We start from the raw sequence: 12,596 nt of genomic DNA on the forward strand, positions 1-12,596 counted from the left end.
CCCAAACACATGGCCAGGTATGACCCAAGGGACCATAGAGTTCAGGAGCTTGAAACCCTCCCCCAAACACATGGCCAGGTATGACCCAAGGGGCAATAGAATTCAGGAGTTTGAGACCCTCCCACAAACATATAGCCAGGTATAACCCAAGGCAAGGGGCAATAAAGTTCATGAGTTTGAGAAAGTAACATTTAAGTACTGAAGGGTTAAGTGACTGCCTCAAAGACTCTTAATGTTTGAAATACTGTTGAATACTGCAAAAAGCATCAACAAACAATCATAAATTAAACAGCTTACGGCCTGAAGGAAGCACTCCTCCACAGCAGACTTCTTCAAGGCACTGCACTCTGCATAGCCTGCAGCTTTTATTGCACTCCTCATATTGGCTCCCTGGCTCTTGGACACTTTGTCTTTGCTTGACTCTTTGCCACGCCTTTCATCTGCAACACAATATTACCCATTCGATTTCCGGTTCAAAAGAAAGTGAGTATGGGTACATGTAGCCAGCATAAAACATCCGGCCAATGACTGCAGGCTGTTCAGGTTTATGCTGTTTGCTGCTCAACAGTACCTAAGGCTAAATAAGGAAGCCTTTAAACTTGAAAAAAGTAAGAAAGGTCTTTAATTACATTTACTTAGGGACTACAAATGTGCCAAAATGCATGTCTGAGTGGAAAAGGGTTTATAAAACCTGTGTGCTGAACATGCTTTAGCTCGAAGTAACTGCCTACCTTCTTTGCAGCCCACCAGCAGTATGGGCGTGTGTGGTTTGTATTTACGCAGTTCTGGAATCCATCTTGTCTTGACGCTTTTCAGCTGATTGTGACTGGACAGGGAGAAGCACAGCAAGAACACGTCTGCTCCCTCATAAGACTCGGGTCTCGAGTCATCAAAGTCTTCCTGGATATCGCACAGAGACATTACATGAACTCAAATATGTGTGTTCTGTGTCAACCAATGCTTGGATAAGAATTGTGAACTATAGGGGCCAACAAATGAGCATAATGGCTTCAGTAACAATCTAATTAGTTTTTTTATAACTACCACTAGTCTAACTAGAAATGGCGCGGCAGAGGCCGACGCGTATCCCCACGCCGAATGTTTGACCTAGGTGTGCCCCAGGGTTGGTAATGGGGCCATGCATAGCTGAGATTGACCGTATTGTCATAAGAGAAGTTCATCATCAATTAGAAGTGAATTGGTGTAGAAATGAAGAAGTTATAGTAAAAGGCAATTTTGGGTGGGTGTGACATATGTGGGCAGGGCGCCCCAGGGTTGGTAATTGTGCCATGCATAGTTGAGATTGACCATATTGTCATAAGAGAAGTTCAGTATCAATTTGAAGTGAATCGGTGTAGAAAAGAAGAAATTATAGTAAAAGGCAATTTTGGGTGGGTGTGGTCTATGTGGGCGGGGCCCCAGGGTTGGTAATGGGGCCATGCATAGTTGAGATTGACCGTATTGTCATAAGAGAGGTTCAGTATCAATTTGAAGTGAATCGGTGTAGAAATGAAGAAATTATAGTAAAAGGCAATTTTGGGTGGGTGTGGTCTATGTGGGCGGGGCGCCCCAGGGTTGGTAATGGGGCCATGCATAGTTGAGATTGACTGTATTGTCATAAGAGAAGTTCAATATCAATTTGAAGTGAATCGGTGTAGAAATGAAGAAATTATAGTAAAGGCAATTTTGGGTGGGTGTGGTCTATGTGGGCGGGGCCCCAGGGTTGGTTATGGGGCCATGCATAGTTGAGATTGACCCTAATGTCATAAGAGAAGTTCAGTATCAATTTGAAGTGAATCCGTGTAGAAATGAAAAAATTATAGTAAATGGAATTTTTTGGTGGGTGTGGCCTATGTGGGCGGGCGCCCCAGGGTTGGGATTGGGGCCATGCATAGTTGAGATTGACCCTAATGTCATAACAAAAGTTCAGTATCAATTTGAAGTGAATCCGTGTAGAAATGAAAAAATTATAGTAAATGGAAATTTTTGGTGGGTGTGGCCTATGTGGGCGGGGCGCCCCAGGGTTGGGAATGGGGACATGCATGGTTGAGATTGACCGTATTGTCATAAGAGAGGTCCAGTATCAATTTGAAGTGAATCGGTGCAGAAATAAAGAAGTAAATGTAAAATAACCTAAAAAAATGAGTGATAATTTCTGACGCGGCCCCACCCCAACCGCTATAACTTTTGACCCAGGGGTCAGATCAAAATTCCAAATAGTGCAGGGTCGCACATATGCTCATAGCTACCATGTGTGTAAGTTTCAAGGTTCTAGTGCTTTTAGTGTAGGAGGAGATAGTGGCCAGGACGGACGGACAGACAGACAGACAGACAGACGGACGGACGGACGGCGGAGATAACCACAATATCCCCACCTTTTTTTCAAAAAGCGTGGGGATAATAAAATTAAGATGTAAACGGAACCTTTGCCTTTTACAATATACTGGTAAGAGTGGATACATATATATTTTTTTGCTTTAGTAGAATCATGAAGAGATCAAGAGCTGTCTCAATAGGATGACATATGCCCCGAAAAACGCTTTGATAGAAGTTATGAGCAATTTTCGAAACCTAAACGCAGATTAAAAAACCTAAACACGGACCCTAAGTTCAAGGTCAAGGTCACAGGGGTCAAAATTGTTGTGCGTATGGAAAGACCTTGTCCATATGCACATGCATACCAAATATGAAGGTTACATCTGGGACATAGAAGTTATATCAGAGCATTTTTTCAAACCTAAACGCAAAGTGTGACGGACAGAAGGACGGCATAAAAAGGAAAGCTCTCTTGTGTGCTCTACAACATACTTCCATCTAGTGGAAATCAATGTGACTCATGTATAAACTATGAAAAACTATGGCTTGAGGCAAAACTTGAATGCAATACTAATGTCCAACATTCATCATGTAAACATGACCACAGTAGAGCACACATACAGTTGTCAGCCGGAATACATCCAGCAGCAGCAGTAGTTACACTGTCTATCACAACTAACAACTTGCTACTTTCATTATTTATTGTAAATAAGAAGACTACAAATCTAAAAACAAATGTCTTCCTTTAAGCAGATAAATAATTATTGCATTTAATGTTGACAGGTTACATGTACATGCCTTTTTTCCTTAAGTCTAAAAAATAATTACTTCCAGACAAACAATTTATGAAAATGTTCATATATTTGATTTATTTTTATTAAATCAATAATGTAATTATGTTGAATTTTTACTCAACTGAAGTTATGTCCCCAAAACACACTGTTTCAAGAGGAAATCACAAATATTATGCAAAAAGATACTGGTAGATTTTATTTTGCATGTTTAACAACTCAAGTTTCAACTTGATCTAAAACAACCAAATGTTATACATTAAGGTCTCATTTCAACTTGCTCTTGCGTTATGGTTTACAAGACATTTTGCATGAAAGACCCCAGGTATTCTAACTTTTAAGGTACATAGGTGTCACATAAAACAATCATGCATTCTAATTGGTATCTTTCTTTGAAAAGGATTTCATAAAATTTGAGACAAGGCCATATGTGGGTGCATTTTCATCAACCTTGTGACAATTCTGGTTAAACTAACTCTCTTACATGGCCTTCCGTGTCGGTACACTTCACATGAACCGTCTCATTCCCAACAGTGAGGTCCTTCTCATGTGGTGTACGATTACACTCCATGGGCGTGAACAGACTGGGAAACTGCCCAGTGGAGAATGTGACACACAGTGATGTCTTTCCTGCATTGTTATCACCCACAACTACCACATTGACATCAGCTGTAACAATCATTAGTAACAGCAAGTATGATTTGTAGTGTCATAAAGGTGATTTTAAAGATATACATATTTTAACAAGTTGCATTATTTTATCATTTAAAAATAGTGTGTATAAAGTCCATTTATTAATTCTGCACATTCAATTATCCTAAGTGTAAATTGAATTAACCATAAATTCAAACAAGAGATGTGTTTGTAAGAAACACAATGCCCTCAACTGCGCAGCTTTGAAGCCATATATTTGACCTTAGCCCTTAAAGGATGACCTTGACCTTTCATCACTCAAAATGTGCAGCTCCGTGAGATACACATGCATGCCATATAATAAGTTGCTATCTTCAATATTGCAAAAGTTATGGGCAATGTTAAAGTTTTTGGACGGACGGACTGACGGACAGACAGACAGATGGACGAACTGACAGACAGTTCAAAAACTATATGCCATCCTTCAGGGGCATAAAAATGCACCAACAAAAAACTCATAGCACTCCTCGCATTCAAGTGTGCATGAAAGTATAATATATTGACATCAACATCCCACCCGGCCAAACCACAAAATATCATGTATATTTTTTTGTATTGCAGGGGTATTTGTGTATTATCAATTTCAGCTTTAATATCCTGTACCAAGTTTTTTAAACAAAACATTTTCATTCTTTGCATATGTCAATACACATACTGGTATTCTTATTTTCATGACCTTTGTTTTACCAAATGATCTCTGTACACAGAAACTTATAAAGACAAGAACATTCAGATTTTTATACTCAATACTTTAATCATTATGTAATACTGAGTTTTCAATGCAACTTGTTTAAAAACTAAAGATAGTATTTTTTCATTTGTTAAGTCTGGATGTCATTTTAACTTGAGTACGTGTATATGCATTAAAAAAAGTTTAGTACTGCATTGGACCTATGGATTATTGTATTTAAAACTGGTGTTCAGAAATAAATTTTATTTTACCGTAATCCTAACTGCAAGAGCAACAATTGTTTACATTGGAAAAAACAATAAAGGGGTACATTTTGTATAAATTGACATGAAACAAGATGGTAAAGTGATTCTTTTTTGCTAACTTTGCAAAATTAAGATTAAATAACACAACACGTGGTCATGAAAGTTCAAAGCATTGTTCGTTTGACATTATGATAGATATTTATATTTTATAATTGATTGTTGCCATTGAAAAACTTATTGGTAACATTGATGTCTGTATTCATTATGTTTGATTTCTGTATTTCTGATGCTTGATTTCTGTATTGCTTTACAAACAAGCAGTATTACATTATAATAATATACCATTACCATTTGGGTAAATGGTTTGACACCACACTGGGTGATAGCAGAAATAACACAGAGCGCATCAGGCAGCAACTGAGGAATGGGCTTGCAAAGATAGAGGGAACAGGCCTACCAGGGAAGTTCAAGGCATGGCTTTTTCAGCATGGCCTCCTGCCCCGTCTTCTGTGGCCACTAATGTTGTATGAGATCCCAACATCGACGGTTGATAGCTTGGAAAGCATGATAAACAAGAGCCTGAGACGATGGTTCGGACTTCCATCATGTATGACAAGTATTGGACTCTACAACAGAACCGGAATGCTGCAGCTCCCTCTTTCATCAATTGTAGAGGAGTACAAAGTTAGTAAGGCAAGGCTCGTGTTGACCCTACGAGACTCTAGTGACATGAGCATTAGAAATGCAGGGATAGAGGTCAGAACTGGAAGAAGATGGTCAGCATCGAATGCAGTTGAGCAGGCAGAGAGTCGACTGTGACATCAAGACATAGTGGGAACAAGTTGTCAAGGTAGACAGGGACTCGGCTTGAACACTAGACAACCGTGGAGTTCAGCCACAACAGTCCAAAGAAGAGAACTTGTTCAGAGCGAAATCCGAAAGGAAGAAGAAGAGATAAGAAAGGTGAAAGCAGTCCAGATGGGGAGCCAGGGAAGCTGGACAAAGTGGCAGACAACAGGGAGGAAACTGTCATGGACAGATATCTGGAAGTACCAGTTTTTTCAACTGCAGTTCCTTATCCGGGCAGTTTATGATGTCTTGCCAACACCGGCGAATCTCCAGAGATGGGGGCTGATAGAGACAGCAGAATGCACCCTATGTGGAGGAAGAGCTACCCTGGACCACATCTTGTCCTCGTGTAAGGAAGCACTTGCCCAGGGGAGATACCGCTGGAGACATGACCAAATACTCCGAGAGGTAGCGGATACACTTGAGAGACACAAGAAGAAGGCACGAGTACATGCAGGGGCAAAGCACATCAACTTTGTACCAGCAGGGACAGTAATGAAGGGTACAAAGGGAGGACATCCGAGTATCCTAGACGGCACAAATGACTGGGAACTACGGGCAGATCTTAGGAAACAGCTGCAGTTTCCAGACATTGTCCACACTACCCTAGGCCCAGACATTGTGATGGTCTCTGGAAAGACAAAGAAGATCATCCTGGTAGAGCTGACTGTCCCGTGGGAAGAAAGATGTACTCAGGCACATGAGAGAAAGAAGGCCAAGTACGAAGATCTCGTCCAGGAATGAAGAGAGGCCGGACAGAGAGCATGGAACTACCCGATTGACGTGGGATGCAGAGGGTTTCCTGCACCATCGCTGGGAAAGATGTTCCAGGATATGGGAATAGTGGGACAGGCGAGAAAGCTGGCCATTAAGAAGGTATCACAGGCTGCAGAAAGAAGCTCCAGCTGGCTGTGGCTAAGGATGAACGCCAGTAGCTGGAAGCCATCCACTAATGGGTAGTGTCTGATCAACACTGCCGCCCGCCACTTAGAGCTTGTCCTAGGTTTAAAAGGGCGAAACAAGCAATGACAAGTGGTACCTAGCTGATGACATTAGTGGAAAGCAGTTTATCTGTATTTTACAACATGACTTCTGAGGAATCAGTGACTTCCAGGAAAGACTGGATGACAACCAGGAATAGATTGGTGACAACTGGAGAGACAGTGGACATCCAGGAGAGACTGGAATTGGGCATCAAGGGCCGGCACCCCAAGATGATGACTCCGTAAGGAGTTACCCACAGAACAGCTACAACAAGACATACAGAAAGATACCCCCAGGGTCTTCCGAGAGGGGGGGGGGGTGGTGGAAGAGAGATCCAATAGGACGGACACAACAGAATCGACACGGCTAGTACAACGGACATTGACAGGTTAGGCCTATACGTGTGTTTGCGGGAAAATCTGTAAGAATGCCAGGGGTCTCAAGATACATCAGTCTAGGAAGGGTTGTCAGCATGATCCAGAGCAGAGACAGTGCACAGACTTGTCTGGTGAGACACAGGAGGACCACAGCCAGGAAGAACACCACAGTGCTGAGGATCTCCACGAATCTGAGATGGAACAGGTGGATAAGCCTACAAGAACAGAACATGATCTTGGTAGCCAGGGCAGTCGTACAGACGACAGACTAGAGCGCATCAAATGGCCAGCTATGAACGAGAAACAGTGGAAGGAGTTTGATGAGGAGGTAGATGGCATCGTGGAACAGGTGTTACTTGGAACAGTAGAGAGGAAACTGAGGAGTATGTGTAGACTGATATATGCAGTCGGGAAGGAAAGATTTGGGGTGACACCATCGGAAAGGAAGCAGACTACAGTCGCCAAGAACAGACGGCAGATAGAAAAAGAGAAGTTGAGGAAGGACCTTCGCAACTTGGGGAACCAGTACAGACAGGCATCAGAGCTAGAGAAAATTGGTCTACAGGAACTATGAGACCACACCAGACGCAGACTTCAAGACCTGAGGAAAGCGGAAAGGATACGGAAAGCCAGAAGGGAGAAGGCCAGACAAAGATCACGATTTCTTTCCAATCCCTATGGTTTTAGCAAGGAAATCCTTGAAGAGAAGAAAGCGGGACAGCTGAATTGTTCTAAAGAGGAGGTTGAAGAGCATCTGAAGAACACGCACTCTGATCAGGCGAGACATATGTGGATGGAGGGACATGAACGCATAGCCCCAGTACCCATGCCCATTGTTGCATTTACTGAGGGAGAAACAACCCTCAAGGAGGTCCAAGATATAATCAAGAAGGCTAGATCCAAGTCAGCACCAGGCCCAAATGGAATACCTTACAAGGTGTACAAGTCATGCCCAAAACTGCTGAGACGGTTGTGGAAACTATTGAAGGTGGTCTGGCGTAAAGGAGATGTACTTGTGGAGTGGCAGCGAGCAGAAGGCATCTTCGTCCCAAAGGAGGAGGTTTCCAAGGATATTGGACAGTTCCGGACAATATCATTGTTGAATGTGGAGGGCAAGATCTTCATGTCAGTGGTTGCCAGGCGTCTTACAACATTCATGACCAGTAATGGGTACATTGACACATCAGCACAGAAGGGAGGTGTTCCAGAATTCTCTGGCTGCATTGAACACACATGCGCTATTAGCCAGTTAATCAGGGAAGCTAAGACAGATCTCACAGTTGTATGGCTGGATCTAGCAAATGCGTATGGCACGGTACCCCACCAGGTAATAGAGTTTGCTCTGAAACACCACCATGTACCAGAACATATTCAGAGCATTGTCAGAAGCTACTACAGAAACATCAACATGCGCTTCACAACAAAGAACTTTACAACATCCTGGATACAGCTTCAGAAGGGGGTTGTAACCGGCTGCACAGTGTCAGTAGTACACTGCAGGGCCCTCACACTACTTTGGGGGAAGGGGTCCGCAGCCCTTAGAAAGGGGAATTTTCTTGGCGTTTCCCTTTTTGGGGGATTTTTTTACTTACTCTCTTATTTTTTCATTTGTACATGTTTGCACTATATTCATTGCATTTTTCATAATTTAGTATGTTTGAAAAGATTAAATTGAAATAGAATTGAGATATAATAATCATGAGACACATCTTTCTATTAAAAAAAAACAAAAAAAAAACATTTATTTTTTTGGGGGGGGGAATTTTTCCCCCAAAAAGGGGAAAAAAGTATACTTTTCAGGTGGGGGACTGCCGCCGAAATTCGGCGGCAGATTTGATAGATTGAGGGCCCTGCACTGTAACTCCAATATAGTGCGGTCCGTTATTTCGCTGTGTCCAATATTACGCGGGGGGTCCTTGGATCCCGTTTCTTCTCCAACCTTCCATTTCTGATTTAAATCCTTGTTATGCAACTTCATGTATTTTCAGAAAATTCAAAGAAACCAGCGATCACAGCTTGATTGCTTTATCCGTCCGTTTAACTGATTTTAATCGATTCGAGGTTAAACGACACTCGACAGCTAATTGGTGTTAATCTGTTGTGTAATGTCAATAAAGGTGTGAAAACTCGCGAGTCCATGTTTATTACATGTATTCCCTATCAGAGCGGTTCAGTGCGCTAATTTATATAAGGCAAGTGCAAGCGGAATAATTATCAAATTAAAGTTATTTAAAACGATATCCTGTTTATGTTTTGTATTTAACGTGTATTGTATTTCATTGTATTAACTATGCCTGTGTAAGTGTGTTATCGTTTATTATATGCTACACATGCTTGACAAATAAAAATATCTGTGTGTGTGTTTAATGTTTCAGTACGTTTACGAAAAAGAAATAAAACAAGGGACAAATTTGTCACAAAACCAGGTTTTCATTGTGAAAAAAAAATCTGATAAAGGGAGAAAACTCAAACTGAACTTTTGAAATGAACAAACAAAATTAACCCCCTTTGTAAGTTTGTTTTTTAAAAAATCTATTTTTAGTCGTGGCGACCTTGACATTGGAGATATTGACGTGATTCTTTCGTGCGACACACCGTCCCATGATGGTGAACAAATGTGCCAAATGATTTTAAAATCTCCCAATGAATGACATAGTTATGGCCAGGACAAGCTCATTTCTGGCCATTTTTGACCTTTGAACTCAAAGTGTGACCTTGACCTTGGAGATATCGACGTAATTATTTCGCGCGACACACCGTCCAATGATGGTGAACAAATGTGCAAAATGATTTTAAAATCTGACAATGAACGACATAGATATGGCCCGGACAAGCTTGTTCCGCCCGCCCGCCAGCCCGCCCGCATTCGCCAATCTAATAACCAGTTTTTTCCTTCGGAAAACCTGGTTAAAATTCCTGCGTTTTATTTACATGCTAACGCAGTGTAATGGTTAACAGAGATGCACTTAAATTTGTGCCCGTTATCAGAAAGGTCCACGGAAAGCACGTTTTTTTACATGCTGCAAATGACGCAATAAAATATTTCTTTGTACATGTTAACGAAACGAAAATTCATTCAATGTAAAAGAAAATTAAAAATGCATTTCAAGATTAAAATGTATTGAGCTATTTTAGGGCTTTGTTTTATAACTGATTCAAAGCACCCCTTACACTAAATTTCAATCGTTGATGAAAAATAACACAATCGCATCCACACCACTTATAATAATATTCAAATTATTATGTTTTATTATTTTTGAAATATCATTTATTAAATTCTTATTTTAAAAAAGAATACGGGTATTTATAGTTTTGTTTTGTGAAATTGTAAGTCTTCCGACGGCCTTTACTCTGATACAATTAATTGGCCGCGATCAAGAAGTTGACGGCCAATCTATTTTTAGTAACGGAAAACCCCTCTTGTGACGTCACACAAAAACCTCCTATTGCATTCAATCTAAATTTAAATTCGCTCGTCCAATGAAAGCTGTGTCCCATAATGCACTGTGCTAATTTTTCTGAAAAATGGCGTAGGCATATGAACTTGTTTACGAAATTCGTAAACATATTTCTTGTCATAAATGTTTAACATTATTTTTTCGTAAGTGATGTTGTAATTATATTGGATTATCGGATAAATGTGCACATTAGAAAAGCGGTATGTATACTGTTATCGTTCGATTCGGTTTATATGCATGTATTTGCGGATGACAACAACACTGCATGACAATACACAGGACCTATATTATAGGCTATACTTTACCTGTTTTTATAGCCCCCTTAAATAAATAAGCTCAAAACTTAAAACGCTGTCCGTTTATAACGCTGTTGCGTGGCTTGGACCCCGTCATCCGCGTTATATTGGAGTTACAGTGTACTGTTCATCGCCGCTATGAATCTCATCATCAAAGCCGGAGACAGGGAGTCAAGGGGACCGAAGACCCAGACAGATATCAGACTTCCACCACAGAGGGGATTTATGGATGATCTGACTATCACAACAGAGTCCCACATACAAGCTCGATGGATCCTATCAGCCCTTGAAGATGTTGTGTCATGGGCTAGAATGGCCTTCAAACCAAGGAAGTCAAGATTTCTTATCTTGAGAAGAGGTAAAGTCTGGCAGAAGACAACACTCAGGGTACAGGGCGAGAATATCCCATCACTTATTGACAACCCCGTCAAGTGCTTGGGTAAATGGTTTGACACCACACTGGGTGATAGCAGAAATAACAAAGAGCGCATCAGGCAGCAACTGAGGAATGGGCTTGCAAAGATAGAGGGAACAGGCCTACCAGGGAAGTTCAAGGCATGGCTTTTTCAGCATGGCCTCCTGCCCCGTCTTCTGTGGCCACTAATGTTGTATGAGATCCCAACATCGACGGTTGATAGCTTGGAAAGCATGATAAACAAGAGCCTGAGACGATGGTTCGGACTTCCATCATGTATGACAAGTATTGGACTCTACAACAGAACCGGAATGCTGCAGCTCCCTCTTTCATCAATTGTAGAGGAGTACAAAGTTAGTAAGGCAAGGCTCGTGTTGACCCTACGAGACTCTAGTGACATGAGCATTAGAAATGCAGGGATAGAGGTCAGAACTGGAAGAAGATGGTCAGCATCGAATGCAGTTGAGCAGGCAGAGAGTCGACTGTGACATCAAGACATAGTGGGAACAAGTTGTCAAGGTAGACAGGGACTCGGCTTGAACACTAGACAACCGTGGAGTTCAGCCACAACAGTCCAAAGAAGAGAACTTGTTCAGAGCGAAATCCGAAAGGAAGAAGAAGAGATAAGAAAGGTGAAAGCAGTCCAGATGGGGAGCCAGGGAAGCTGGACAAAGTGGCAGACAACAGGGAGGAAACTGTCATGGACAGATATCTGGAAGTACCAGTTTTTTCAACTGCAGTTCCTTATCCGGGCAGTTTATGATGTCTTGCCAACACCGGCGAATCTCCAGAGATGGGGGCTGATAGAGACAGCAGAATGCACCCTATGTGGAGGAAGAGCTACCCTGGACCACATCTTGTCCTCGTGTAAGGAAGCACTTGCCCAGGGGAGATACCGCTGGAGACATGACCAAATACTCCGAGAGGTAGCGGATACACTTGAGAGACACAAGAAGAAGGCACGAGTACATGCAGGGGCAAAGCACATCAACTTTGTACCAGCAGGGACAGTAATGAAGGGTACAAAGGGAGGACATCCGAGTATCCTAGACAGCACAAATGACTGGGAACTACGGGCAGATCTTAGGAAACAGCTGCAGTTTCCAGACATTGTCCACACTACCCTAGGCCCAGACATTGTGATGGTCTCTGGAAAGACAAAGAAGATCATCCTGGTAGAGCTGACTGTCCCGTGGGAAGAAAGATGTACTCAGGCACATGAGAGAAAGAAGGCCAAGTACGAAGATCTCGTCCAGGAATGAAGAGAGGCCGGACAGAGAGCATGGAACTACCCGATTGACGTGGGATGCAGAGGGTTTCCTGCACCATCGCTGGGAAAGATGTTCCAGGATATGGGAATAGTGGGACAGGCGAGAAAGCTGGCCATTAAGAAGGTATCACAGGCTGCAGAAAGAAGCTCCAGCTGGCTGTGGCTAAGGATGAACGCCAGTAGCTGGAAGCCATCCACTAATGGGTAGTGT

The 12,596-nt window shown here is 42.1% G+C and overlaps 2 protein-coding genes across 6 annotated transcripts in view; both read right to left on the minus strand.

Annotated features, from left to right (window-relative positions):
* LOC127861490 (single-stranded DNA-binding protein 3-like) overlaps window positions 1-12,596 on the minus strand; it is a 479,133-nt gene that overhangs the window by 350,613 nt on the left and 115,924 nt on the right. The gene's annotated exons all lie outside the window — the stretch shown is intronic.
* LOC127861504 (rho-related GTP-binding protein RhoA-A-like) overlaps window positions 1-12,596 on the minus strand; it is a 34,822-nt gene that overhangs the window by 4,669 nt on the left and 17,557 nt on the right. For both annotated transcript variants that reach the window (XM_052400066.1, XM_052400065.1), the window contains exons 2-4: window positions 3,592-3,776; window positions 732-900; window positions 298-440 (exon numbers count right to left, since the gene is read on the minus strand). In XM_052400066.1, coding sequence (XP_052256026.1) covers window positions 298-440; window positions 732-900; window positions 3,592-3,678 — 399 coding nt within the window. In that variant the 5' untranslated portion in view covers window positions 3,679-3,776. The remainder of the gene's footprint in view (window positions 1-297; window positions 441-731; window positions 901-3,591; window positions 3,777-12,596) is intronic.

Source organism: Dreissena polymorpha, chromosome 16 (assembly GCF_020536995.1).
Source record: "Dreissena polymorpha isolate Duluth1 chromosome 16, UMN_Dpol_1.0, whole genome shotgun sequence".
Taxonomy (NCBI): domain Eukaryota; kingdom Metazoa; phylum Mollusca; class Bivalvia; order Myida; family Dreissenidae; genus Dreissena; species Dreissena polymorpha.